The 26,761-nt window shown below is 54.1% G+C and overlaps 7 protein-coding genes across 7 annotated transcripts; 3 read left to right on the forward strand and 4 right to left on the reverse strand.

Annotated features, from left to right (window-relative positions):
- Positions 1 to 153: 153 nt before the first annotated feature.
- On the reverse strand, positions 154 to 1,494 carry V2A60_003464 (glycoside hydrolase superfamily; the record flags this gene model as incomplete). The annotated part of the gene is made up of 1 exon (XM_083254798.1): positions 154 to 1,494. The coding sequence occupies one exon, from the start codon at positions 1,492 to 1,494 to the stop codon at positions 154 to 156; it is 1,341 nt and encodes a 446-aa protein (XP_083110924.1).
- A 2,934-nt stretch (positions 1,495 to 4,428) lies between these two features.
- Positions 4,429 to 7,583, reverse strand: V2A60_003465 (Hamartin protein-domain-containing protein; the record flags this gene model as incomplete). Its single annotated transcript, XM_083254799.1, has 4 exons — positions 4,429 to 4,550; positions 4,621 to 6,889; positions 6,947 to 7,484; positions 7,570 to 7,583. 4 exons carry the CDS (start codon positions 7,581 to 7,583, stop codon positions 4,429 to 4,431), a joined length of 2,943 nt encoding a protein of 980 aa, XP_083110925.1.
- A 1,335-nt stretch (positions 7,584 to 8,918) lies between these two features.
- Positions 8,919 to 9,937, forward strand: V2A60_003466 (class I glutamine amidotransferase-like protein; the record flags this gene model as incomplete). Its single annotated transcript, XM_083254800.1, has 3 exons — positions 8,919 to 9,057; positions 9,131 to 9,635; positions 9,706 to 9,937. 3 exons carry the CDS (start codon positions 8,919 to 8,921, stop codon positions 9,935 to 9,937), a joined length of 876 nt encoding a protein of 291 aa, XP_083110926.1.
- Positions 9,938 to 10,887: 950 nt separating this feature from the next.
- Positions 10,888 to 12,672, forward strand: V2A60_003467 (uncharacterized protein; the record flags this gene model as incomplete). The annotated part of the gene is made up of 1 exon (XM_083254801.1): positions 10,888 to 12,672. One exon carries the CDS (start codon positions 10,888 to 10,890, stop codon positions 12,670 to 12,672), a length of 1,785 nt encoding a protein of 594 aa, XP_083110927.1.
- Positions 12,673 to 13,212: 540 nt separating this feature from the next.
- Positions 13,213 to 14,707, reverse strand: V2A60_003468 (carbamoyl-phosphate synthase (glutamine-hydrolyzing) CPA1; the record flags this gene model as incomplete). The annotated part of the gene is made up of 3 exons (XM_083254802.1): positions 13,213 to 13,439; positions 13,496 to 14,450; positions 14,522 to 14,707. 3 exons carry the CDS (start codon positions 14,705 to 14,707, stop codon positions 13,213 to 13,215), a joined length of 1,368 nt encoding a protein of 455 aa, XP_083110928.1.
- A 2,934-nt stretch (positions 14,708 to 17,641) lies between these two features.
- Positions 17,642 to 24,468, forward strand: V2A60_003469 (bifunctional carbamoylphosphate synthetase/aspartate transcarbamylase; the record flags this gene model as incomplete). Its single annotated transcript, XM_083254803.1, has 3 exons — positions 17,642 to 18,248; positions 18,313 to 24,353; positions 24,409 to 24,468. 3 exons carry the CDS (start codon positions 17,642 to 17,644, stop codon positions 24,466 to 24,468), a joined length of 6,708 nt encoding a protein of 2,235 aa, XP_083110929.1.
- Positions 24,469 to 25,268: 800 nt separating this feature from the next.
- V2A60_003470 (electron transfer flavoprotein subunit beta/FixA family protein) lies at positions 25,269 to 26,275 on the reverse strand (the record flags this gene model as incomplete). Its single annotated transcript, XM_083254804.1, has 3 exons — positions 25,269 to 25,351; positions 25,453 to 26,095; positions 26,225 to 26,275. 3 exons carry the CDS (start codon positions 26,273 to 26,275, stop codon positions 25,269 to 25,271), a joined length of 777 nt encoding a protein of 258 aa, XP_083110930.1.
- Positions 26,276 to 26,761: the final 486 nt, after the last annotated feature.

The raw sequence follows: 26,761 nt of genomic DNA on the forward strand, positions 1-26,761 counted from the left end.
AATCTAATTAATCCAGAAATCAAATCATCAAAACACGTGAGCGCAGAGAAAGTAAAAGCACCCGGGATAGCGTCATGTCGCGACGCTACAATGTACACGGTCGGTTAAGCCACCCGGTCTACTTGGCAGCAGCCAAGGGTACAGCCCGGTCCCTTAAAAGGCAGCAACAGCCACCATAATGGCGGCAACGGCGGCACCAAAAGAGTTGAGGCCGGCGGCGGCACCCGTGCCAATAGGAGTGGGAGTGCTAGAGCCAGAGGGAGGGGCAGACGTGCGCGAGGGAGCAACGCCAGTGCCAGGAAGACCGGTGTGAGAAGGCACGATACCGCCAGTACCGACGGGGCCGGAGCTGGAGCCGGAGCCAGGGTTTGAAGCGGCGGAAGTGCTCAGGGTAGAGACACCGGAAGAGGCAGAAGAGGCGGGAGAGGCCGAGCCGGTCGTGGCAGTGGCCGAGGTCTGGCCTTGGCTGCCCTGGCTACCAGAGGCAGAAGAGCTGGACTGCTGGCTGGCGCTGGAGGAGGAGGAGCTGGAAGAGCCAGAGCCGCCGTCGGTGTAGCCGTCGCAGGACAGGTCAAAGAGGGGCTTGGTGCTCAGGGTGTTGCCGCCGACGATGCCGAAGCTGGGCTTGTCGGACTGGCTGGGGCCGCCGTCCTGCATGATGAACCAGAAGGTGTTGACCTTGCCGAAGCGGGGGCAGCCAACCTCGCGCCAGAAGGTCTTGGCGTTGTCGATGCTGGCCTGGGCCTTGTTCTCCGACTTGCCGCTGACAGGCCAGCCGGTTTCGGTGATCCAGAGGGGCTTGTTGCCGGTGCCAGCGTTGGTGTTGTCAATGGCGGCTTGGAAGAGCTCCTTGGCGTTCTCGATGCCATTGGACTTTTGGTTCTCGTAGTAGGGGTAAGCGTCCATGCCGACCCAGTCGAGCTTGTCACTCAGCTCGCGGTTGGTGGTGTTGGCGTAGGCAGTCCAGGTGTCGACGTGGCCGATGGGAGCCTTCTCGAGGCAGGTGCCCTTGATGGCATCGCGGACCTGCTTGACGTAGTCGACGAGGACAGCGGGGCCGACGCCGGGGTTCTCGCCGGCAGCCTGGCCAATGGGCGAGTCACGGTAGAGATCCTCGGAGCCGACAGAGATGCCGGCGACGAGGCCATCGAGCTTGCCGCAGTACTGCTGGGCCGTCTTCTTGAGGGCCGAGATCTCGTTGTCAAACTGAGCCTGGCCGGCCGAGGCCCAGAGGCCGAAGAGGAGGCTGGTCTTGGTGCTGATGGCGGCGGGGATGGCCGAGATGGGGTCGCTGACGGTGCCGTCCTGGATCATGGTGTAGAGGCGGCCCGAGTTGAAGGCGCCGTTGGTGCCCTCGAGGCCCTGGGCGTTCTTGAACTCGGCCTCGAAGCCGGCCTGGTCCCGGCCCTTGCTCTCGTAGTTGAAGCCCTGGAAGGCGGCGCTGGCACCGGTGATGGCGGTGGCCAGCGCCAGAATGCTCGAGGACGAAGGCATCTTTGATGTGTGTGTATTAGGTGGTGTGTGTACGTGTGTGAGAGGCGGGCGATAGCGACTGTTGTGGCGTATAAGACGTTTTGGAGACGTTGGGTGGTGTGAAAGACTAGGAGCGACTGTATGCAGGTCAAAACACTGCGGAAGGAAAAGGGAAAAAAAGATGTAAAAGAAGACAAGTATTGACAATACAGACAAGAGATGAGAGAAGAAAAAGAGAGAGAGAGAAGAAGAAGGATCAGAGAAAAAGTCGGGATAAAAGAATGGGGGGGACAAGTCGGGTAGAAAAAAGGAATCTGGGCGAAGCATCCGAATCGAGAAGGCTGAGTGAGCGAGCGAGTTCCCTGTTTCTCGGGGGCGGCGGCGGCAAGTGGAACGAGGGCCAAGGCAACGTACTGGTAGCGCAGCGCAGCCCAAACACGGGAAGTAGAGGTACAGATGGGCGAGGTACCATCAGGTGAGCCCCTGCGGAAAGCCCAAAGTTTGACAGCGGCCGCCGCGGCCAAGAAGCCGGTGCGTGCAAGCTCCAGCCGGCGGCGAAGAGAGCCTGCACAGGCCTATTCACAGGCACTTGGGTAACGAACTTGGCGAGTACAAGACAGAGCCGTCGCTACACGAGCCCAGGCGGATGTTGCGTACCAAGTGATGCAACAGACGGTCGTGAGGTACAAGCACTACAAGTATCGCTACCCGACTCAACCGCCCACGACTTTTGCTCTCCCCTTCTGGTTCGTCGAGCCACCAGCAAGCCCACAAGTCCCAAGTCCACCCACAAAGCGCCATCTCCACTGTACTGGTACGCACATCCACTAAAGACTGCACTCCCACTTCCTCATGCCCCTCCAGGCTCCAGCACCACCCGAACCGCCTGTTATCCCGCAACTGTCAGGTCCCCCCGCTGCCCCGATCCCCCCCTACAGTCATGGTGCCAGGGGCCGGGCCTCCTGAAAGCACCTGGTACCTGCAGCCGCACACCCATAGACAGACTGGGGTTGACTGGATGGTGCCATGTTTCTTTTTTTACACTTTTTTTTTTTTTGGCCTCTGTTTTTTTTTTTTTTTCCTTTGCTCGTCGGCTTCGCCTTGGACACTAGCGGCGACTGGTAGAATTTTCAAAACTAAAAGGAATATCCTTGCGACAGCTGGAGTGTGTGTCCGCAGTCTAGGGACTTGTAAACAGATCGTGGGCTTGCATTTCTGCCCAGGCCACAGAGAAAACAACACTGGATGCGCAAAATAAAACAACAAGAAAACAAAAAACAAAGAGGCACCTTTGCTGCTGCGTGTCTCTGGCTGGTTGGACTCTTGCCACTTCTGCATGCCTCTGCTCCCTCCCACCACTACCACCGCCAGAGAGCTCTACCAGTAAATAGCCCGTGGCAAGGAATACGAGCCCCAACACGTCATGGCGCCTCCCTAAACTCCACCCGTCGCGGCATAACTGAATCCATCCATGGCAGATCACATCACTCGATTTTTAGCCTCGTGTAATAATATCCCGGCCGTGACATTCATTCCTCCAGAACGCAGTTGCATGTGGTGGCACTTTGAGGTATACAATGAGTTGTGACGCTACCAGTACTTACTTACTACCCCAGGCAAAGCGGCCCTACCCTGCAGCACCATAGCCGTTGCAGCAGTTGCAGCTAAGTACTCATAATGATCAGTCTGCACTTGAAGCTGCGCATCGATTAGCCGAGTTTCCAAAATGAGAGATCAATAAAAGTTTCACATCTAAGTATTCCTCGGGTTTTTCCTTTGAAAATCCAAAGTTGGATGGAGCCCTCGTGTATGCTGCTGTACTGTACATGGCCACTGTAGGTATGCACTGCACACTGCACTCACATACGGCCGGGCAATTATTACAAACCCACTGCCGTTTATGCGATCCTCACCCAAGCCCAGTGGCCATCTCATTCGCCCAGTCAATGCCGCGCAACGGTCCCACCGGAAAAATAAAAAGCAAGTAATCATCTTGGACCGAAAATCAGACGGCTAATAAGCTTGGCAAGTACTCAGTAGTATCAGTAGCCCAACCCCGTAAGCATCGATCCCGCTTCCAGGTCACCATTTCACACACACACGCAATAAAAGTTCGAGACTCTTCTCCTCCACACATTCTTCCTGTCGTCCATCCCCACCACCCTCTCGTCAAGGTTCGCTTGGCTGGCTGCGACTGCCCACCACTGTTTGGCCCCTGTTCGGCCACTGCTCGGCCTCTTGCGTGGCTCTCTGGCCGCTTGCCAACCGTCTGCTCCACTGTCCACTTGGTGCCGGTGCCGGTGCCGTTGCGCCAACACCCACTCTGATGAAGTATGTACATACAAGCAGCCAGGAGACGGCAAAAAAAAAAACACAGCAAAACCCAATTGCCGCACACTGACGCGTCACTGAGTCGTATTACAAGTAGTATCCCTCTATCGAATCTGTACGGAGGACTCTCCCGCCCTATCCTATCCCACCCCGTTGCTCTCCTCGATCGCGCACCTTCTCAACTCACGGTTTGTTATACCTACTGCTCGGTGGCCATTCTTGGTTTGATCCATCATAATACTCCGTAGTGAGCCCCATTGTCCTTGCCATTCAGCTCACATCCGCCGTATAGGTGGTTTCCTGCAGAGTCATGTACATACTTTGATTTACCCGGCACCACCAGCTATCCCTTCACTGGAATGGGGTTGCCCAACAGGGCCCCAGACCAATCTTATTCAACGTCATGCTCCATCAAAACACACAAATCCCATTGTTTTGCCGAGCGCAAATTTACAGATTGGCTATTGCTTCGTTCCTCGTCCAAGTAGCTACATATATATACACATTCCTGCACTGGAGCCCGCACGAACTCTAACCAGCAACCATCCAGACAACAAGTCTGTACTTCGCCATTTTTTGACATTTTCATGCCTGCATGCATTCATCTCAGTAGCCACACACCGCCTAAACAAATCCACGAATACCTCGCAGCGTAGATCTCTTCTCCTTTTTGGGTTTACCGGACGACCCGCCGCCGTCGTCCTTGCTCTTGTCTCCCCCATCTCGTCGCAACCGACTGTGTAAGCCTGCGGATAAACACATCGTCAGCTATGCAATTCTACATGAAAAAAAAAAAAACCATCGCCCATGACTCACCAAAGTGTCTCTGCTCAGGACTTCGCGGCAATCCAGCCGCTTCCTGACTCTTACCCTGTGAACTCGGTATCGCAGTCAGAGCTGCCCCGATCTTGGGATCCAATGGCGGCGTCACATGGTACGGGTTCGCATCTGCTAAATCCGATGGACCGTGTGCTGCAGCTCTCATCATGACAGGACTGGCCGATGTTGACAGATAGTCGCTGCCGTCCCGTTCCCCCCCCACAGACGTGTTGATGGGGGCCGGCGTCGACGAGTTCATGTCCAGTAACGATGATTGGAGTTTTGTATACTTGCGCTGCAAAAGATCAAACTGCTTCTGCAGTTCTGCCTGCTTGGCTCGGCTGCCAGCCAGCGACGATTCGATTGCCAAGTCAGAGTTGGCGCCCGGCCGTGATCGCTCTTCTTGTGCCGCCGACAGCTGCTCCTGCAACATAGCCAGCTGGCTTTGGAAGTGCCTCTTGGCTCGCTGTACCTCAACTTCTTGAGCTGTCAGCTTCATCTGCAGCTCCTCCAACCTGTTTTGTGTGTCTATTGCCCTGTTCATGGCCTCCTGCCTCTCCAAGTCTTTGGCTTGGAAATCCCGCTCCGACACAGTCAGTCGATTAACCTCGTCGCGCAGTCGTTCCAGCTCGTCGCTGTGAATCCCGATAGACTGCACGTGCTGCTTCCAGTTGAGCTCTTTCACCTCGGCATCGCACAGGAGCACCCGCAGCTTGCTGCCCTCCTCTTTGGACGTCGCCAGCTCCTTTTCGAGCCTCTCTACTTCTGCTGCTGTCTTTTTCGTCTCCTCTCGCATATTCTTCAACTTGTTGTAAAAGTCCGTCTCCCACTTTTTTGCCATGGCTCGACTCTTTTCCGACTCCTTTCGTACTTGCATCTCTGCCTTTTTGGCCTCCTCATATCGGTTTTTGAGGTTGCGGTTTGTCATGAGCAGATTTTGCGTTTCAGCCTCTGTTGCAGCTTCCACAACTTGACGTCGTCGCAAATCCCCAATGTGTGTCATGTGCTGCTGCTTCAAGAAGCGCTCGAAGCTCAAGTCATTCTCTAAAAGTAGCACACGATGTTGGAGCTGAATCACTTGAGTGTGGGCATCGGCACTAGACGGTGGAATAGCACCAGATGTCGGCGGCGGGGCAGGTGGTAGCATCACATCCTTCACCGATCTGTCTGCATTCGAGTCGGGATGACTCAGAGCCAGTGAAGCGACGCTATCGTTTGCGAGTGACTGATGGAGCCCTGACTTGATTGTCTTGTTTGACTTGATCATGTCTTGCAGCTGCGTGTGCGATGGTGATTGTACGAGTTGAGTAGGGCTTTCCGTGTGTCTGGTTCGGAGGTCGCCCGACTCTCTATTGGATGGCTGGCTGGACTGAGACCCCCTGCGAAGCATCATAGAAGGAGCTCTGTCGCTTGACACAGAGTCCGCGCTGGAGAACTGCGCTTTACGCCAGTTGTCCACTTTGTTGCTGCTAAGAAGAGCTGGATCAGATGTCACACGCTGAGGGTGATCGGAAGCATGTGGTGACGAAATGGCATCGGCCGAGGCAATAGGCGGTAGAGCTCCATCAGTGAATGGGTCAGCCTCTGTGGTCGTGCGAAGTCCCATACACCCAGCGACGACCTCGGCGGCTTCACACTTCATCCATCGCGCGAAATCCGTCTTCTCGGATTCAATTGTGAGTGTGTAAAAGTTGGGGTGCAGCACATGGATACTGCAGAACTGCTCTGAATAATGCCTCATCTCGGTAGGCTGCACCTCAACGCTGCTAGAGTCCGAGGTTTCGGCGTGACGAAGATGGCGCTGTGGTTTCCGAATATAGTCCATGAAATTGATAGGGTATAAACCATATAGTACGGAAAAGTACTGGCCGAGATGGCCGATATCCAAATCCTCAGACTCTGGCTCGTAGACGCATGATTCCCAGTTGGCAGTGTAGGCGGCATCCAGCGAGGGCATCTCAATAGAACCCGAGCGTTCCTGTTCCCAAAATAATAATCGCGCGTATATGTTAAATAGCGTCGGTAGATGGGGTACTAGATCACTCGGCATGTGTGGCAGTAGCATGATGACAGCTGTGAGGGCTGCCGAGACCACTGTGGTGGATGTATCGAGCTGCAGACACAGCAACAGGCTTGCCCAAAGCGGCGTCTCGAGAACTTGGTACAAATGTGGTGGCTGACCCTGAATGAAGGCGCAGAAGAATCGCAAGAGTGGCTTTCGATGCTCTTTCTTAATAAAGAGTTTGTTAAGGGAAGCGAAGAATTCCTGGTCAAAGAGTTAGCAAAGAGGTCGGCGACTGTTGGGTGATGTGCTTAGACCAACTTTTGGCTTTCGTCTTCCAAATTGACCGAGGGCTTCTCTTAAAAGCTGCTCGTTGTGCTCAAGAGATTTGTTGCCCTCGATGTGAGCAGGGTAGAAGTTGTCTATCCAGATAGAGAGGAGACGGTCTATGATGGGATTGGATGTAGACTCTTCCTCGAAAGAATCCTGCAGCTTTTCGGCCAGAAGAGCTGTGTTCATCATTGCCGAAATCGTTTCTTTGACAACAGCCTTGTCTAGGGGAGTATTGTCGAGGATATGTTGGCAAGCATCAAACCAGAAGAGTACCTTTTCTGGGCTCTGCAAGGCCATTTGGATGCGTCGCAGCACGGCCATCCACGGCCCAGTCGCGGGTGTGTTGCCTCGGACATATTTCTCGAAGATGGCGACAAGGTCTTCCTGAAGTCGATCGGCGACGGCGTCGTCGTAGGTCTCGTGCTTGTCGAGGTAGGCGTCAATTGCAGCCTTGACGTCGTCCGGCAGCGGCAATGCTGGCTCTACAATGTAGGCTGTGATGATCTTACAGAGGTCCTTGACGGAGCTATTCGAGTGGGCCCGATCAGCGGACTGCAACAACGCTGGAGGGAGAGAGGAGCGGGGAAGGGGAGGTGGTGATGATGGCATACCTCGAAGAAGCCATTCCGGGCAGCCGCAGATTTTTTTTGGGCTAAATTGTTTGCTTGCTGCGGGCTCAGACGAGCCCGCACCAGATGTGGCCGTGTTGTCTGGCAGCCGGTGAGAAGAAAATAATGGCAGGGAATGGATGAGTTCCGTGATGTAACGGCTTGGTGACACGAGCTCTGTACAGACAATGTGGTAATGGCAAGCAAGCGTGGTCCGATCTTGGTGACGAGGTCAGGTTAGAGTCCCACTGGAGCTATGGAGCCAGCATCCGGCTGGCGTTAGTCACGGCGGCGCGATCGCTGGCGAGAGCAGTGGCAGCAGTGGGTACCGTCAGTCGCGGAAGTCGTGGGTACCCACTGAACATGCCTGGCCATCGGCGGTTGTTTATGTAGCGAATACTTGCGTCGGCCCACTGCGCAGGAAACTGGAGCCCCTAAACCCCGCATCCAGGGCGCATGACCGACCCCACGGCGTGAGGACAGGTTCTGAGCAGACCATGTTGGAGCTTGGTGGTTGAGTACCGAACGCAGGTTGTACCAGTACGGAACGCGCAGCGTACCATCACACCACCGGGGGAAAAGACGGTGATGCGTTGCTGGCGGAGAAATGCTCGACCATGACATGAATTGAACGAAAACAGGGTAAGATGGCCAGGTGAAGTATCTTGGCTACATCACTCGTGGAAAGTCCTCGGGCAAGCACCCTGGCACTACCTAACCTCATGACCCGCCTGCCTTGGTAGGTCCCGCATGGCTGGCTGGCTGGGTTGGGGTGAAATTTGGCTTTGTGCTCTGCCACCACCTAAGTAATCAAGTACTTGTGTGCTTCGCTACCTACTTAGGTAAGGTGGGCAGGTAAGTAAGTGACACCTTGGTAAGTAGGACCGCAGCCAGACGAATGCAGCGGTGCGTGTATCACTGGCATTGGCCCAGACACCACCATCCTACTAACCTACCTAAGTACCCGGCTTCTGGTACAACTGGCTGGCCAAACGCGGGGTAAACTGACATGGCATGCGTGGCTGGTCTCTAGTAGGCCCTTGTCCTTGAGCCCTGAGGCACTCCAAAGTCACTCTTGGGCTCTCATCTGGCGTGACTCTTATATCATCCCCCTCCTCCTGACCCCCTCATTCATCTTCTTCCTCCTCCTTCTCCATCATCGTCTATCCATCAAAGCTATCAATTCATCCTCACTTTTCCATCTATACCCCCTTCAACCCATTCCCTGCTCGCTCTACAGGCCTTTTTCATCCTCACGCTCTTTGTTCCACTCAATTGACTCGCGTGACCACACCACACCTCACTACCCCTCTCTCTGTCCTTAACACAAGCACAATTACAATACCGTCAAGATGAGTGTGAACAAGAGCTCTGCAGTGGCCGATGAGCCCATTGATGTGCTCATCGCTCTGCACCCCAAGTTCGACATCCTCGACCTCACTGGTCCTATGAAGGTCTTTACCACGGCCGCCCACGACTTCAACGACGAGTGTAAGTACCTTGCCCCCAGTCGTGTCTGTTGTGGCGTCTGCAGCAGTTTGCTGACCCCGCATCCGCACCATAGCCAGCAAAGCCTTCGAAGTCACTATTGTAGGAAATGAACCCAAGGTTCTCTCCGAGCAAGGAGTCATTATAGGTTCTCAAATTACCTTCAAGGAGGCACACGAGCGCCTCGAGGACTTTGACATCCTCGTCATCCTCGGTGGCAACTCGGAGGAGATCCTCAAGACCGATGCCCAACCCCTCGGTCTCATCAATGACTTTGCCGAGCTTCAGAAGCGCGACCCCGGCAGAGAGCGAACTGTCCTCTCTGTCTCTGGCGGATCTCTCTTCCTTGCCCGCGAAGGCATCCTTTCTGGCTTGTCTGCCACCTGCCACCCTGACTTCATGACCAAGTTTGAGAACGAGTGCAGCGACGCGGCTACTCGTAACCTCCAGGAGCGCACCGACGTTCTTGAGGACGCCCGCTACGTCGTCAACAACCTTCGCTTTGACCTCGGCGATGAGGACGAGAACCCATACATTCGTCGCAAGTCCGATGCAGGACGCCGACCCTCCCAGACGGCTCGGTAAGCCCCACCCCTCGCAAATCCGACACCGCATAGAAAGATGGACTCATATACTAACAAGCTCCTGCAGCAAGGGCAGCATGTCATTCAAGGAAACTGGCCGTCGTGAGTCGATTGCCCGCCGCGCTGCCATGCGCCTCGGCGGTCTCCGAGTCATTACGGCTGGAGGCAACAGCGCTGGCATTGATGCAGCTTTGTATCTTGTCAGCGCTCTTGTTGATGACGGGTGTGCGGCGGAAGTCTCCAGGCTCATGCAGTGGAACTGGAGCAAGGGCGTGGTTGTCGACGGTCTCGATGTCTAATTTTTGCATAGTTCATTGTATTATAGCCTGTTGGGAGTATGCACCCCTCTTGGGCTTTGAGACCTGTTGACCATACCGCCAGTGGCAGATTGAGTGCTACGTCAGGTGTGAGTCGTATTGCCATCTACTGGATTTAATGGCAATACATTTCTTGTGCTTTTCTTCCTAGTTAGTCGAGAGCAATATATGTACCATCAAAGGAACAATACTTGGAGCCCCTCACAGACTCTTTGATGCATGCGTCCGCCGCCCCACCAGGCAAGTTGCGAGGTGCGGAGTCGTGTGCTCTCCGATGAGCATCACTGTGTCAACGTACCGAGGGAGGCTATCCGTATGTGCAACTTTGATGATACGAAACCCTATGAATAGCTGCAGTGAATCGCAACTTGCACATGGTTCACAATTGAACCTGCTCAAGTTCCTTTCAACGCTCACAGCCATCCCACCTGCTGAGCTCGATCGCCCACTTTTTAGCGTGGGGACAATTCACAGTGACCCAAATCCCTGCTCCAGTAAACTCATCTTATATTAACGCCCCAAGCTTTGCCCAATCGCGTCGCGATTAGCTAAAAGCTTGACCTCGTGCCAGCACAAGTCCATCGCCTTTGTCTGTGACATTGTTCAACGCGGTCGCTTTTTCCATTCTTTCACAAACATATGCTACAGCGAGAGACAAAATCATGAGCTACAACATCTTCATTTTGACATCATAAATTATTTGGTCCAATTTCTTCGCTTTACGCCCGTCGAGCCGCATTGCTCGAGGCTTTCTGCAAACAGCGCTACGATACCTCCAAGGCAGGGAACGAAGTTCGCCATTGCTGCGAATTGATTCCCGACTCGCAGCAGGTATCATTGTGTCGCTTGAATCTACGGAACACACCAGTCTGCGCATCGATGCGCGTCTGTCTATCGACAACAACCGCATCTTCAACGCTGACTTGCTCGTCATGACGGACTGGGCCAAACTCAAGGTCGTTGACCTCAAAGCGGAACTGAAACGACGCGAGCTTCCGCAGCATGGGCTCAAGGCCGAGCTTGTCGCGCGACTAAACGAATCGGACGCTGGTAAGGTGTCCGCTGCGGATGAAGCGCCGATAATTGCGGACGTCGCTGAAGCCGCGCCGCCAGCTGAAGACGCCACCGCCAAAACAGACGCGCCAGCGGCTGACAGTCCCATACCGGAAACGATCACGGAAACAGCCGAATCCAAAGAAGCAAATGTTTCTGTAGGATCATTAAGCGATGCTGCCGAGACAGCTGCAGGAACGCTACCTGCAAACGCTGACGAGCAGTCCTTACCTGCGACTGATGTGCCGAGCGACGGATCGCAGAAGCGCAAACGCAAATCAGCGACGCCGTCACCCGATGCGGAAGAAGTCGCCACCAAACGAGCTCGAGCCCTTCCAGAGCAAGAAATACAACAAGGCCATGCCGTCTCCGCACCTGGCAGTGAGGTGACTGCGCCGGCTGAAGAGTCAACATCCCCCTTAGAGGTCGAGCAAACGCCGTCGCTGGTAGCAAACACGGCAACAGCTCAACCTCCCACCCCTCCCGTGGACGCACCCGAAACAGATGTCGCTCCTAGCGTTGGTAAGAACAACAACAACAACAACAACAACAACGACGACGACGACATGGGCATGGACGTTGACCACGACGTGGCGCCGGCCGTGCACCCAGCCACCGCGGCGCTGTATATTAGCAATCTCATGCGCCCGTTGCGTCCTGCTGACGTCCAGGCGCACGTATGCGATCTGGCCTCGGTTGCCGCAGGCCAGGCAGCTGACGACAGCGTCATTGTCCAGTTTCACCTGGACCAGATCCGCACGCACGCGTTTGTCGTGCTTGACACTGTCCAGGCCGCGTCGCGCGTGCGCGCGCAGCTACATGACCGTGTCTGGCCCAACGAGAGCAACCGCAAAGCCCTCCATGTCGACTTTGTGCCACCAGAAAAGGTTGACGACTGGATCGCAATGGAACAAAGCGGCAGCAGCAACAACGGAGGAAGACCAGGACGCTCGACGGCGCGTTGGGAGGTCATCTATTCCACAGCGCTAGATGGCGTCGTAGAAGCCCATCTGCAGCAAGCGGGCGGTCCGGCATCGCGTCCCGGTCCGCCGCCTCCTGGCCCGATGAGCCAAGCTGGCGCGACCGACTTTACTGCTGCTCCTCCCACCGGTCCTAGAAGTGACCGCGAGCGCGGCGGCGGCCGCCCACTGCCTCCTCGTGGTCGTCGCGATGGCTACTCTGGACAACAACAACAGCAGCAGCATCAACAAGCCGTCCAACCGTCGCCCAGCGAGCTAGACTACGAGCTGCAGCGTACCCGCGCCGGACCGACCATCACGTTCCAGTTTGTGTCGGAGGCGCTCGCCCGGCGGCGTGTCGACAATATGCGCGCCTTCTACACCAAGGACACGCGGCGTGTGCTCGGCCGTGAAATCAACCGTTACTCGTTCGAAGAGGGCGACGGCTTCGTCGATCGCGGCAAGGAGGTCTTTGAGGGGATACGCCCGCCACATCGGGAGCGTGGCGGCGCTCGTGGCGGTCGCGGAGGAGCCAAGTTTGGCGGTCGCGGAGGAGGAGGTCGTGGACGTCGTGGCGGCGCTGACCGACAGCGAAGCGATCGTTACCTGCCTGGGTTTGTCGGTGGCGGTAATGGTGGTGGCGGCGGCGGAAGCGGACGGCGATGGGAAGATGATCGGGACCGTGAGCGTGACCGCCGCTACTGAAGGACGCAAAAGGCGACATGCTTGATTCTTCTTTTCTCAGCTGTAGGTTTTATGAGTCTTAAATTTTTTTCTTTCTGCATGTTTCTATGGTTGGTTGTCTGTCTACGGACCTGAAAGGAGGCGTTTTATGGGGGGTGGCCTGAGGGAAAAGGGCAGGGTGAAATCTTGATACTACGTTTTGCTTTTCTCGACCAGTCATGATCGATTTATAGAGTTGGTCCCGGAGACAACCATTTTCAGAATTCTTGAGAGGAACGCGACCTGAAGCAGAGTCGTTCTAATAACTTGGAGTTGTGGCCTGAAGCAGCCAAATTTTGAGCTTGCCAGTTTTGTGCAAAGACCCCCTCGCGCTGAGATAGCCACATCGGCCAAGTTGAGCGCTACAGAAAAAAAATACATAGCCTCACTGGGTCTTGATGTCTTGTCCATTTGGATATATTTTCGAACTAAAGCACCCCATTTTTTTTGGCAATATTCTATTTCATATCCTGCAACTCTCCTATTGAACTGTCCACTGTCGGATTAAAAATTCTCTGACGCTTACGCGGCACTGGCGAGAGACTCGGGCTCTACACCAACACGCTCACGGCTCATGACGTCGAGGAGGAACTGGCTAGGGCGGTTGTCCTTGTAGACGGTCTGGGCGCTCTTGGCCTGGCGAACGCTGTCGAGGTACTTCTCAAAAAGGTACGAGCTGTCCATGGGTCCGCCCTTGGCCTCGGGATGGAACTGGGTCGAGAAGATGGGGCGAGACTTGTGAATCATGCCTAGATATTCAGTTAGCTTCATATACCTGTTCCCCGAGCAAGTTTGCAATGCATACCCTCGTTGCTGCCGTCGTTGAGGTTGACAAAGTACTCCTTGAACTCGCTAGGCAGGGTGCTGGCATCGATAGCGTAGCCGTGGTTCTGGCTGGTAATGTGGCACTGGCCAGTGGTCAAGTCGAGGGCGGGAATGTTGTGGGCACGGTTGCCGTACTTGAGCTTGATCGTTCGGGCGCCAACGGCGAGAGCCAGAAGCTGGTGGCCGAGGCAGATGCCCATGATGGGGATGGAAGAGGTCTCCATCAAGCGGGCAAGACTGTAGACAGTTTCCTGGCAGTGAGTAGGGTCACCGGGACCGTTGGAGATGAAGACGCCGTCAAAGTGCTGAGCAACTTTGTGGATCGGGTAGTTGTAAGGGAGGACGGTAACCGAGGCGCCGCGGCTGACGAGGCTTCGCATAATGTTCTCCTTTACACCACAGTCGATGAGGGCGACGTGTAAGTCTGCGCCAGGCGATTCAACAACAAAGGGGGCCTTGGTGCTAACGCGCTTGACCAGGTTGATCTGGCCAGGGTCGACGAAGCCTTCGTCTTCATCAGCATCGTACTCGTCGCCGATGGAGATTCTAGCAAGGGAGGAACCCTGCTCTCGGAGGAACGTGACGATTTCTCGGGTGTCGACTCCAGAGATGGCAGGGATGCCCTCGCGAGCACACCACTCGCCTAAACTCTCAACAGCAGTCCAGTGGCTGTAGTTGAGGGCAACGTCGGAGACCACAACACCCGCACACTGGATGTGTGGGGACTCAAAGTACTTGAGAAGGTTGTACTGGTCACGCTCGTTCGAAGGGACTCCGTAATTGCCAATCAGAGGCTGAGTGAAGACGAGGATCTGACCGCGATAGGAAGGGTCGGTCATGGACTCGGGGTATCCAACGAGGGACGTGGTAAATACAGCCTCGCCAGAGATGTTAGCATTGGCGCCAAAGGCCTTTCCACGGAAAATGGGGCCATCCTATAGACGAGAGGGTTAGCAAGGCGACAAGGCGGAGGAAATATGGGAGTCGGGAGAAGCAGTAGACATACGCGGATAGTGAAAGTGGCGGGTACAGAGGCGACCGGGGTGGTTCCGGCTATGCCACGCTGGGGCATACTTCTGCCTTTGCTACCAGTAGAGAGGAATTGAACTTGAACCGGCATGAACTTGCTGCGGGCCGGCATCGCCACTCGGGCGGCCGGTTTGGCAACATGGCTTGTCAGGCGGGCAAACATTTTGGGCGAAAGCGTTTAGATTTGCTTGAAAGCCGGGTTCCAGATCTGTTTCGAAGGAGGGGTCTTGTTCATAATCTGAGGGCGACGCAAAGGGGTCGGAGGAATCTTGATGGGGGCCGCGCAGTCTAGAGGAGAAGGAGGGTCAATTATTAGCATGGGATTGCGTGCTGACGGCGCGAGGCGTGATGCGTGATGCGTGATGTTACATGGAGAGCGGTGTGTGCATGCAGGTTAGGAAGTTTTGGGCGGAGCGACGTACCGAGGGCAGCGGCCACTTGTTGAAGCGATGTGAGTTATGGGACAGCGGGAAAGGGTTGTGGGTGCGACAATCAGTATAGACGAGCGAGAGAAAAAAAGATGATTGAGGCCGTCCGGAAGAGAATCGCGGAGGCGGGAGATTAAATTGTTCTGGAGGATGAAAAAGGAAGAGTTGGCGGCGGGCGAAAGGTACCGGTGCGGGCAGTTTTGGTGGTGCGTGACAATGACTGGAAGGCGCCCGAGACCGGCGAGTGGATGAGCTTACCTACCTACTTAGCAGTAGAGTCTAACCTGGGCGGGCTACCCCTCTGGCAAGGGTGTCCTGTGACTGGAGCAAAGGGACAAAGGGAACGGAGTAATCCGTAGGGTAATCCGTGGGCAGATATGGGGTAACAAAAATAAAAGAAGCGATGGCTGCGGTGGGACTGAATTGATGAAATGGAATGCGACTCTGCGATAAAATAAGTTTCAAGTTTGTGAAAAGAAAGTGCCCGAGTTAAGATGTAGGACGTCTGCTACTTAGGTACCTAAGGTACCTAACTACTGGTACGCGGTAGGCAACATTCATCAAGTCTCAGTAGGCTGGGTAGTTAATCTGTAATCTGTATAAGGAGTGAGTAAGACAATCACTCAACAGTAACTGTTCAGGGCCCTTGGCTGGTCTTTTGGAGGGGCCGCCCACTGCAAGGTAGCTCTTGTCGCAGACTTTTTGGGCACTGAGACGAGTGACTCTGGATTGCTGGGACAGCCGGACGGTATCGGCGCCTTTTTTTTTTCTTCGCACTCTTCAATTTTCTCCCCCGGGGGGTTTCTTCTTTTTTTTTCTTTTGGGCTGCACGCAAGTAGTCGGCACACTAATTTACTAAATAAAGAGAATGCGCCCGTCTTCCATTGGCTGGTCTGCTCAATAGTTCCCTCTTTTCCTACGCCTTATCTATGTCGGCTCCACTATAATTTTTTTCTTCTTCGGCAGAGGGACAGCCGTCGGTGGTCGTCCGGAAGCTGCACTTGAGGCCAATTGCATCTTGCTCTGTGTATAATTGGATCTATATACTCCGTAGGTATCCGGGGTTTACAACGGCCCTGGTAATCATGTAGGACATGATGAGCGGGCGGTGGGAGCCTCTTGTGTCTGGTTTCGGTCTCAGATGGGTGCCGATACGCCGCAGATGCGAGACGGGATCTCGGTAGGCTACTTATTAATTAGCCAAGCTGGACTTATCTTGGGCACAAGACAAAGTACTTCTTGTCTGGCTTTATTAACAAACTAACCGACTGAGCTTACGATTGGACGAGCCGACGCAAGCTGAGTGTTGATTGCAGCGCAAGGCCCTGAGCGGTTGGTAACGGCTACCAGTTTTACTCTGCAGTGTACCTCTGATTTTAAGGTACCTACCTAGTAGTCAGTAGCAGCTGCGCTGCACTACCAAGGACAGTGACGCAATCGTGTCAGCCATGGCTCACGAATATGTTTCTTCTCTTCAACACCCCCTTTTGCAAAATCATCTCCTCGAGGTAAGTATCTGCACCCGAACATCTTCAACAGAACTCGTACCCCAACCTGGAAACGCAATGCCATGCGGAGTCGCAGTCAGGCAACCAGGTGCCAGGCAAGGGTACCTTGGTGGCCAACAACCTTTCTAGGTTGCTAGGTACCTACCTAGTACCTAGTGCTACTTAGGTAAGTAGTTGCCCAGGTGCCAACTTACCTACCCAAGAAATGCAACATTTGTTGGCCCGTCATGCAACAGCACAGGCGCCGCAAACGCAGCTACAAATCGGTGATTATAATAAGTAGATACCGAAGCAGTTCTTGTCCTGGACCATTGAAGGTCAATCGCTGCTTTGGTTTGGCAGCGCGCTGTCCCGACTAACTCACGAGAAACCTGAGTCTCCAACGACGCCCCAACATGACTACAGATCAACGATGTCTCCTTCTTTTTGTTTCCTCACCCAATACCTATTTATATCCCCCTGCAAAAGAGATGGCCTTCATCTACCTGTACGAACGAATACCATGAACCCTTGCAACGCCTCATGCCAACAAACAGGCAACTGCTGTGGCCTGTCTTGCCTGTACAGAGAGATTAAAAGAAAGTACTCCGTACAGTACGGTGTACTATTTGGCCGTGTAGCGACTCCAGCCTCCAGGGCCTCGCATAACAGGGCTCGTGGAGGCTCAACTTGGTCAAAGCTTTCGAATTGACCAATCAAGATCCGTTAATGCCCCCGCCGACGCCTACCGAAGGAGGGGCCATTCCCAGTCCAAAACCAGACAACCGCAGACCGCAACTGGTTGGTGGTGGGGGACCAGGAAAAAAAAAAAGTTGACAGGCCCGCCATCGCGCCAACCTCTCTTTCTCTTCCCTTTTTCTTTTCCTCTTTCATCCTGTTCAAAAATCATCTGCCCTCATACGACTCTCCTCTTCTATTGTCGTGGCAGATGACAGCGAGGTAGCTAATTGACTTGCTCGAAGGACCTCTGGAAACGAGTCGTCTTGCCTGCTGTCGCTAGCTCCCAACTGCTGTACCTCTACAATCTGTGTCGAAACCCCTCCAACACGTCACTGTTGAACAGGGTATCGACTTCTCAATTGCTGCCTTTCTGCACGCAGCTCTCGCTCTTTTCTTCTTTACAGGCACAACGCCTTCTCATAATCTCCCAATTCCATAAAAATGCCAGTCAGCATCACGGCTCCCGCCACCGCCCGCTTCCGCGGCTGCGACGATGATGGCCTGGTCTGCCTCGAGACCGAAGATGGCTCCGCCTACCAAGGCTACAGCTTTGGTGCCAAAAAGACCATTGCCGGAGAACTCGTTTTTCAGACCGGCATGGTTGGCTACCCTGAGTCTGTCACCGACCCTTCATACCGTGGACAGATCCTCGTCATTACTTTCCCTCTGGTTGGTAATTACGGCGTGCCCTCTCGCGAGGCTGTCGACGAGCTGCTCGGCGATCTGCCTGCCCACTTCGAATCGTCCCAGATTCATGTTGCGGGTCTGGTCGTCGCCTCGTACTGTGGCGAGGACTACTCCCACTTCCTCGCTCAGTCCTCCCTCGGCTCTTGGCTCAAGGAGCAGGGTGTTCCCGCCATGTATGGCGTCGACACTCGTGCTTTGACCAAGAAGATTCGCGAAAAGGGTAGTATGCTAGGAAAGATGCGCCTCGAACTCCCTGGCACTGCCAATGGCACGGCTAGCGATGAGCGCGCTCACACCACACTCGACGCTTTTGAGAAGATTGAGTGGTCCAACCCCAACGCCGATAACCTGGTTGCTCAAGGTACATTTCCTCGCATCGCCCCCCATTCTCGTACTTGCAGTATGCTAACGATTGGAAATTACAGTCTCCGTCAAGACTCCCAAGCTCTACAAGCCCCCCGCGTCTTCTGTTCGCAAGCACCCCTCCGGCCGCGCCATCCGTGTTCTTTGTGTCGATGTTGGTATGAAGTACAACCAGCTGCGCTGCTTTCTCAAGCGTGGTGTTGAGGTTATGGTTTGCCCTTGGGACTACGACCTGACCAAGGCCGCTGACGAAGAGTACGATGGTCTTTTCATTTCCAACGGCCCTGGTGACCCCGCAGTTCTCGAAATTACCGTCAAGAACATCTCTGCTGTCATGCAAAAAAACAAGATTCCCATCTTCGGTATCTGCTTGGGTCACCAGCTCATGGCTCGTGCTTCCGGTGCGGCCACCAAGAAGATGAAGTTTGGTAACAGAGGTCACAACATTCCCTGTACGAGTCTCGTCTCGGGCAAGTGCCACATCACTTCTCAGAACCACGGTTTCGCCGTTGACGCCGACTCTCTACCCACTGACTGGAAAGAGCTTTTTGTCAACGCCAACGATGGTAGCAACGAGGGTATCATGCACGTGGGCAAGCCATATTTCAGTGTCCAGTTCCATCCCGAGAGCACTCCTGGTCCTCGCGATACGGAATATCTCTTTGATGTCTTCATCAACACGATGGCCAGCTGCGCCGAGAACTCTTCTCTCCTGCAGTCTCCCGTTAGCTTCCCTGGTGGTGCTATCGAGGAGAACGAGAGACTCCATCCTCGTGTCTCCGTCAAGAAAGTCCTTGTCCTTGGCTCTGGTGGTCTGAGCATTGGTCAGGCTGGTGAATTTGATTACTCTGGCAGCCAAGCTATCAAGGCTCTCAAGGAAGAGGGCATCTATACCGTCCTTATCAACCCTAATATCGCCACAATCCAGACCTCTAAGGGCCTGGCTGACAAGGTCTATTTCCTGCCTGTCAACGCCGAGTTTGTCCGCAAGGTCATCAAATACGAACACCCTGACGCCATCTACTGCACATTCGGTGGTCAGACTGCCCTGCAGGTTGGTATCCAGCTCAAGGATGAGTTCGAGGCCCTCGGTGTCAAGGTTCTTGGCACCCCTATCGATACAATCATTACCACCGAGGATCGTGAGCTCTTCGCTCGTAGCATGGAGTCCATTGGCGAAAAGTGCGCCAAGTCTGCCTCTGCCAATAATGTTGAGGAGGCACTTGCCGCCGTCAAGGACATTGGTTTTCCCGTCATTGTCCGTGCCGCTTATGCTCTCGGTGGTCTGGGCAGCGGTTTCGCCAATAACGAAAAGGAGCTTCTCGATCTCTGTAACAAAGCTTTCGCTGCTAGCCCTCAAGTTCTTGTTGAGCGTAGTATGAAGGGCTGGAAGGAGATCGAGTACGAGGTTGTCCGTGACGCTCAGGACAATTGTATCACTGTCTGCAACATGGAAAACTTTGATCCTCTTGGTATTCATACTGGTGATTCCATTGTCGTCGCACCTTCACAGACTCTCTCGGACGAAGACTACAACATGCTCCGTACTACTGCCGTCAATGTCATTCGCCATCTCGGTGTTGTTGGTGAATGCAACATTCAATATGCTTTGAACCCCTTTTCTAGGGAGTACTGCATCATCGAGGTCAATGCTCGTCTTTCCCGTTCCTCTGCTCTGGCTTCCAAGGCCACTGGCTACCCCCTGGCTTTCATTGCTGCCAAGCTTGGTCTCGGTATCCCTCTCAAGGAGATCAAGAACTCCGTTACAAAGGTCACTTGCGCCTGCTTCGAGCCTTCTCTCGACTACGTCGTTGTCAAGATGCCTCGCTGGGATTTGAAAAAGTTCACACGCGTATCTACCCAGCTCGGCTCTTCTATGAAGAGTGTTGGTGAGGTCATGAGCATCGGCCGAACCTTCGAAGAAGCTATCCAGAAGGCCATTCGCTCTATTGACTTCCACAACCTGGGATTCAACGAGACCAAGGCTCTCATGGCCATTGATGACGAGCTGCAGACACCCTCTGACCAGCGTCTCTTTGCCATTGCCAACGCCATGCATCAAGGCTACACGGTTGACAAAATCTGGGAGCTCACCAATATTGACAAATGGTTCCTCCGCAAACTCAAGGGTCTCAGCGACTTTGGCAAGCACATGTCCCAATTCACTGCCGCCGATGTCGCCAAGTCTCCTTCTCTGCTTCTCCAGGCCAAGAGACTCGGTTTCTCCGACTCGCAGGTCGCCAAATTCGTCAGCTCCAACGAGATGGCCATTCGCAGACTGCGTCTCGATGCTGGTATCCACCCATTTGTCAAGCAGATTGATACTGTTGCTGCCGAGTTTCCGGCTTTCACGAACTATCTGTACCTGACATACAATGCCTCCGAGCACGATGTTAGCTTTGACGATCACGGCATCATGGTCCTTGGCTCCGGTGTCTACAGAATCGGCTCCTCTGTCGAGTTCGATTGGTGCTCTGTCCGCGCCATTCGTACCCTGCGCGCCACTGGCTTCAAGACTGTCATGGTAAATTACAATCCCGAGACGGTGTCAACCGATTATGATGAGGCCGATAAGCTCTATTTTGAGAACATTAATCAGGAAACTGTCCTTGATATCTATGACCTTGAGAGCGCTTCAGGTGTTTTGGGTGCCATGGGTGGTCAGACACCGAACAACATCGCCCTACCCCTCTTCCGCGCTGGCGTCAAAATTCTGGGTACTTCTCCTGAAATGATTGACAATGCCGAGAACAGATACAAGTTCTCACGCATGTTGGACCGCATTGGTGTCGATCAGCCCACCTGGAAAGAGCTTACCAGCTTCAAGGAGGCCAAAGCTTTCTGCGACAAGGTCTCTTACCCTGTCCTTGTCCGTCCTTCTTACGTACTTTCTGGTGCTGCCATGAACACTGTTTACTCCGAGAAGGACCTGGAGTCGTATCTCGCCCAGGCTGCTGAGGTCTCCCGCGAGCATCCCGTTGTCATTACCAAGTATATCGAGAATGCCAAGGAAATTGAAATGGATGCTGTCGCCAAGGATGGTACCGTCGTTGGCCACTTCATCTCTGAACATGTTGAGAATGCTGGTGTTCATTCCGGTGACGCCACACTCATCCTGCCTCCCCAGGACCTCGAGCCCACCACCATTGCTCGCATCGAGGACGCCACCCGCAAGATTGGTGCTGCTCTAAACGTCACTGGTCCTTTCAACATCCAATTTATCGCCAAAGACAACGATATCAAGGTCATTGAGTGCAACGTTCGCGCCTCTCGCTCATTTCCCTTCGTCTCCAAGGTCATGGGTGTTGATCTCATCGAGATGGCTACCAAGGCTATCACCGGCCAGCCATTCCAGGAATACCCTCCCACCGACCTCGCCCCCAACTGTGTCGGTGTCAAGGTCCCTCAGTTCAGTTTCTCGCGTCTTTCTGGCGCTGATCCTGTGCTTGGTGTTGAGATGGCTTCCACTGGTGAAGTTGCCTGTTTCGGTGTTGACAAGAATGAGGCGTACCTCAAGGCTCTGCTCTCCACCGGCTTCAAAATCCCCAAGAGAAACATTCTGCTATCTGTGGGCTCGTACAAGGACAAGAAAGAGATGCTTCCTTCGGTACAGAAACTCCAGCGTCTTGGATACAAGCTCTTTGCTACAGCTGGTACCGCTGATTTCCTCCAGGAGCACGGCGTCCCGGTCCAGTACCTCGAGGTCTTGGGAAGCGACGAGGACAGAAACTCCGAGTTCTCCCTCTCTCAGCATCTTGCAAACAATATGATTGATCTGTACATCAACCTGCCGTCAAGCAACAAATATCGCCGTCCTGCCAACTACGTCAGCAAGGGTTACCAAACCCGCCGTATGGCTGTCGACTATCAAGTTCCTCTGGTTACCAACGTCAAGAACGCCAAAATTCTTATTGAAGCCATTGCCCGCTCCTTCGAGTTGACTGTCTCGGGACGCGATTTCCAGACTAGCCACCAGACCGTTGTACTTCCTGGGCTGATCAACATCGCCACCTTTGTCCCTGGCATCGTCTCTCCACACAGCGCTGACATCCAGATCGTGAGCAAGGCCTCAATTGCCGCTGGTTTCAGCATGATTCGCCTTATGCCTCTTGGTGTTGATGGCTCTATCACTGATGCCATTACGCTCAAGGCTGCTCAGCAGAACAGCTCAGCTGGAGGACACTGTGACTTTAACTTCTCCATCTCCGCAACAAGCAACAATGCTGAGCAGATTAGTGCTGTTACCGGCGAGGTCGGCTCGCTTTTCATCCCATTCAATCACTTGTCTGGTTCTGGTAATATCAGCAAGGTTGCTGCTGTGACTGCTCACTTTGACGCTTGGCCCACGAATAAGCCTATGGTCACAGATGCCAAGTTCACCGATTTGGCTTCGATTCTGCTGCTTGCCAGCTTGCACAGCAGACGCATTCACGTCACGTCCGTTTCTACCAAGGATGACATTCGCCTGATTGCTCTCAGCAAGGCCAAGGGTCTCCAAGTCACCTGTGATGTCTCCATTTACTCGCTGTGCCTTTCCCAAACGGACTTCCCCAGTGCAGATTTTCTCCCTACAGCTGAAGACCAGGCTGCTCTCTGGGAGAACCTGGAGACCATCGACGTGTTCTCCATCGGTAGCTTGCCTTACCAGCTGGCCACCTCACTGGGCCACAAGGGCGATCCTGCCATGGGCATTGCGGAAGCTCTGCCTCTGCTGCTCACTGCTGTCACTGAAGGCAAGCTTACCATTGACGACATTAAATCTCGTCTGTACACCAACCCCAAGGAGATCTTTGAGCTTCATGAGCAGACAGGCACTGCCGTGGAGGTTGAAGTTGACCGTGCCTTTGAGGTTGTCAAGGGCTCTTTCTGGTCTCCTCTTGAGGGCCGCCGCCTGCACGGTTCTGTTCGCCGCGTCACCTTCCAGAACGCTACTCTGTGCTTGGATGGTGAGGTACTTGACAAGCCCCCAACCGGCAAGGATATGTCTTCGCATATGATGATCCCTCAGACTCCTGCCATGAAGCCCGCTACTGCTGTTGCGACTTCGGTAGAGAGCCCCAAGGCTCGCCAGCAGGCTGCATTCGGCACGCCCCGACCTTTGGGCCGCCTTCGTGGTGTCACCTCTCCCCAAGCTCTGCCTGCTCAGGGCCCTCGTGGGGTTATTGATGATCTTGGCCTGCCTCTGCAGCTACAGCCTGCAACAAGCCCCTCTGTGCAGAAGCTCCTATCACAGCCTTCCTCCTTCAGAAATGCACACGTGCTCTCTGTCAAGCAATACTCGCGAGCGGATTTGCACCTATTGTTCACAGTGGCTCAGGAAATGAGACTGGGCGTTCAGCGTGAGGGTGTCCTCAACCTTCTTGGTGGTCGCGTTCTGTGCAACCTATTCTACGAGCCGTCCACCAGAACGTCGGCTTCGTTCGATGCTGCTATGCAGCGTCTGGGTGGCCGTACCATCAATATTGACACTTCCTCATCTTCCGTCAAGAAGGGTGAGACGCTGCAAGATACCCTCCGGACGGTGGCTTGCTACAGTGACGCAGTCGTTCTGCGCCACCCTGAGGAAAACTCTGTCAACATTGCTGCCAAGTACTGCCCGGTTCCTGTTGTCAACGGCGGCAACGGTAGCAAGGAGCACCCTACACAGGCTATCCTGGACTTGTTCACCATCCGTGAGGAACTGGGTACCGTTCAGGGTCTGACCATTACCTTCCTGGGTGATCTCTTGTACGGACGACCTGTGCACTCCCTGGTATACCTGCTCCAGCACTACCAAGTCCAAGTACAGCTTGTTGCCCCCAAAGGTTTGGAGCTGCCAGCCCAGGTTCGCGACCAGCTTGTTGCGTCTGGCCAGCTGCTCTGCGAGTCCGAGACTCTCACCCCCGAGATTCTGGCCCGCAGCGACGTTCTTTACTGCACCCGTGTGCAGCGCGAGCGTTTCGACAGCGAGGAAAAGTACCAGCAGGTCAAGAACTCATATCGCGTGGATAACGCCACTCTGAAGAGCGCCAAGAGCTCGACGGTTGTTCTTCACCCGCTACCACGCAATGAGGAAGTCGCGGAGGAGGTGGACTTTGATCAACGCGCGGCGTACTTTAGACAGGTAAGTCCCAACGAGAAGCCCCTGGCAGACTCGCGTACTAACACATGCTTTGCAGATGAGATATGGCCTTTACTGTCGGATGGCACTGCTGGCTTTGGTCATGGCCAGCTCTTAAGACGAGCTGTATATTAGCTTATAGATGTCGTCCATTTTGAAACGTTTTCCCATTGGCTGGAATGTTCTTGAGAGCATGTTTGCTTTCGTTGGGCTTTTCCTTTGGGTAGCGTGTGTTTTCTCATTTTTCTTGTTCAAACACATAAAACGGGTAAAAAAAAAGTTGGAACTGTTTGCTTTCAGGTTTTTTCCCTTCTCTCTTACATTATCTCATATTTACAAGGCGGAATCGTTCTTTTTCATGATACCCCGACACGGGGCCAGCCGGCCGTGTCCCATGGCGTTTTTGGGTTTGATCATTGGGAATCGTAGCAGCGGCCTAGATTAAAAGCAAGGCCTGCGCAAGTATGCGTGCGTATGTCTTTCCACTTGAGCGTCTGTTGCGTTTATTTGGAATTCTACGTTTACGTGTGATTTGTGCGTATATGTATTATTATTCATTCATTACGTTTCCCTAATTTATTTCTTCTCCGTGTGTGTGTGTGTGTGTGTTGTGTATATGTGTAATGGTACTCGTACATAAATATGGACTGACTGACTGACTGGTGACGGGTGCGCGGGTCATTTGGTGGGGACCAGAGTCATGTTTCAACGACATGATCAGCACGGCATTGCTTTGGTTCGTCCATAGCGTGTGGTGTTCTTGAACTGAACAGTTTTAAATATCATTTCTATTGCATTTGCACCAGCCAACAGGATCATGCAATGCACATATGCAAGGCTCGCATACTTCAGCCATGGTACTACAGGTATTTTTATTGCTTGCGTTAAAATCTTTATTCCAAAACCCCCTTCCCTTTGTTACAGAGCGCCAAGCTCCTTGAGCTTGCCAACCAGGCCGTCGACGTCCTCGACCTTGCCGCCGCCTTGTCTCGCGGGGGGTTCTAGAATCAACAAATGTTAACGAACTGCTAGTTTTCCGACATTGACACCTGTCCCTGGATGGCTTTGATGGAAAATAAAAATAAAATAAAATAAAACTCACCAGTGACCTTGAGAATCTTGAGGCGAACCTCGTTACCGACGCCGAGGTCGCCGAGCTTGACCTTTTCCAGCTTCTTCTTCTTGGCCTTCATGATGTTGGGCAGGCTCGCGTAGCGGGGCTCGTTGAGGCGCAGGTCGGTGGTGATGACCATGGGCAGCTTGGCGCGGACCGTCTCGACGCCGCCGTCGACCTCCTTGGTGACGGTGACGCTGTCGCCCTCGCCAAACTCGACGCGGCTCGCCTGCGTGGCCTGCGGCCAGCCGAGCAGGCCGGCCAGCATCTGGCCCGTCTGCCCGGCGTCGTCGTCGATGCTCTGCTTGCCCAGCACCACGAGGTTGCTCTTCTCGCGGGCGGCCGCCGCGGCCAGCACCTTGGCGACGGCCAGCGGCTCCAGCTCCTCGCCCTCGGCCAACTCCACGTGGAGGCCGCGGTCCGCGCCCATGGCCATGGCGGTGCGCAGCACGTCCTGCGCCTTGGCCGGCCCGGCCGACACGACGCAAATGTCCTCGACGCCGCCCGGGCTGCGCTTCTTCTCCCGGATCCGCACCGACTCCTCGACCGACAGCTCGTCAAACGGGTTCATCGAGTGCTTCACGCCGGCCGTCTCGACGCCCGTCTGGGCCTTGTTGACGCGGGGCTTGACCTGTGCGCAATTGAAAAGAGAGAAGAAGAAAATACGTCATTAGCTTTCCACGCTGTTTCCAAGGATCCGTCCGTCGACCCGACGAAGAATAGTTCAAAGAAGGAAAAAGGAAAAATCAAAACTACTCACCGCATAGTCAATCACCCGCTTGATTGGGACTAGGATTCGTAGTGAAGACATGGTTTGCTTGTCGATTGAGGTCTCAATGCCCGCGCGAACAAGGTGCAAAGAGTGGCTTGTATACGAGGTTGTGAGGGAAGAAAGAAGCCGGCTTTTGGCAGGTTAGCTGCGAGTACCTGGGCCGGCTCTGTTTGTCGCTGCTGGCGCTACCCACATGAATCCGACACATGCCGGCTTGCGCCGGCTGCACCAATCTAGGCGGACAAAATCTCTCACGTGACTCCGGACAAGTCACCGACCATCGGCGCCCGACCGGAAATCGATCTCTGAATTGATCGAGTCCAACAGAGGTAAATCTGTCTGGTAGACGCATTCTCTCACGCTGATGGATGAAAAGTTTCTATATTGAAGAAAAAAAACTAAAAAAAAAGAGGCTCTATAGCAATTTGCTCAATGCAACTACCCTTCCCAACCAATAACACGCCGTACACTCCCATGCAAAACGTTAAACGGGCATTATCCGGGCAACATGCGGCAACGGACAAA

This window comes from Cordyceps javanica, chromosome 2, assembly GCF_051103115.1.
Source record: "Cordyceps javanica chromosome 2, complete sequence".
Classification (NCBI taxonomy): domain Eukaryota; kingdom Fungi; phylum Ascomycota; class Sordariomycetes; order Hypocreales; family Cordycipitaceae; genus Cordyceps; species Cordyceps javanica.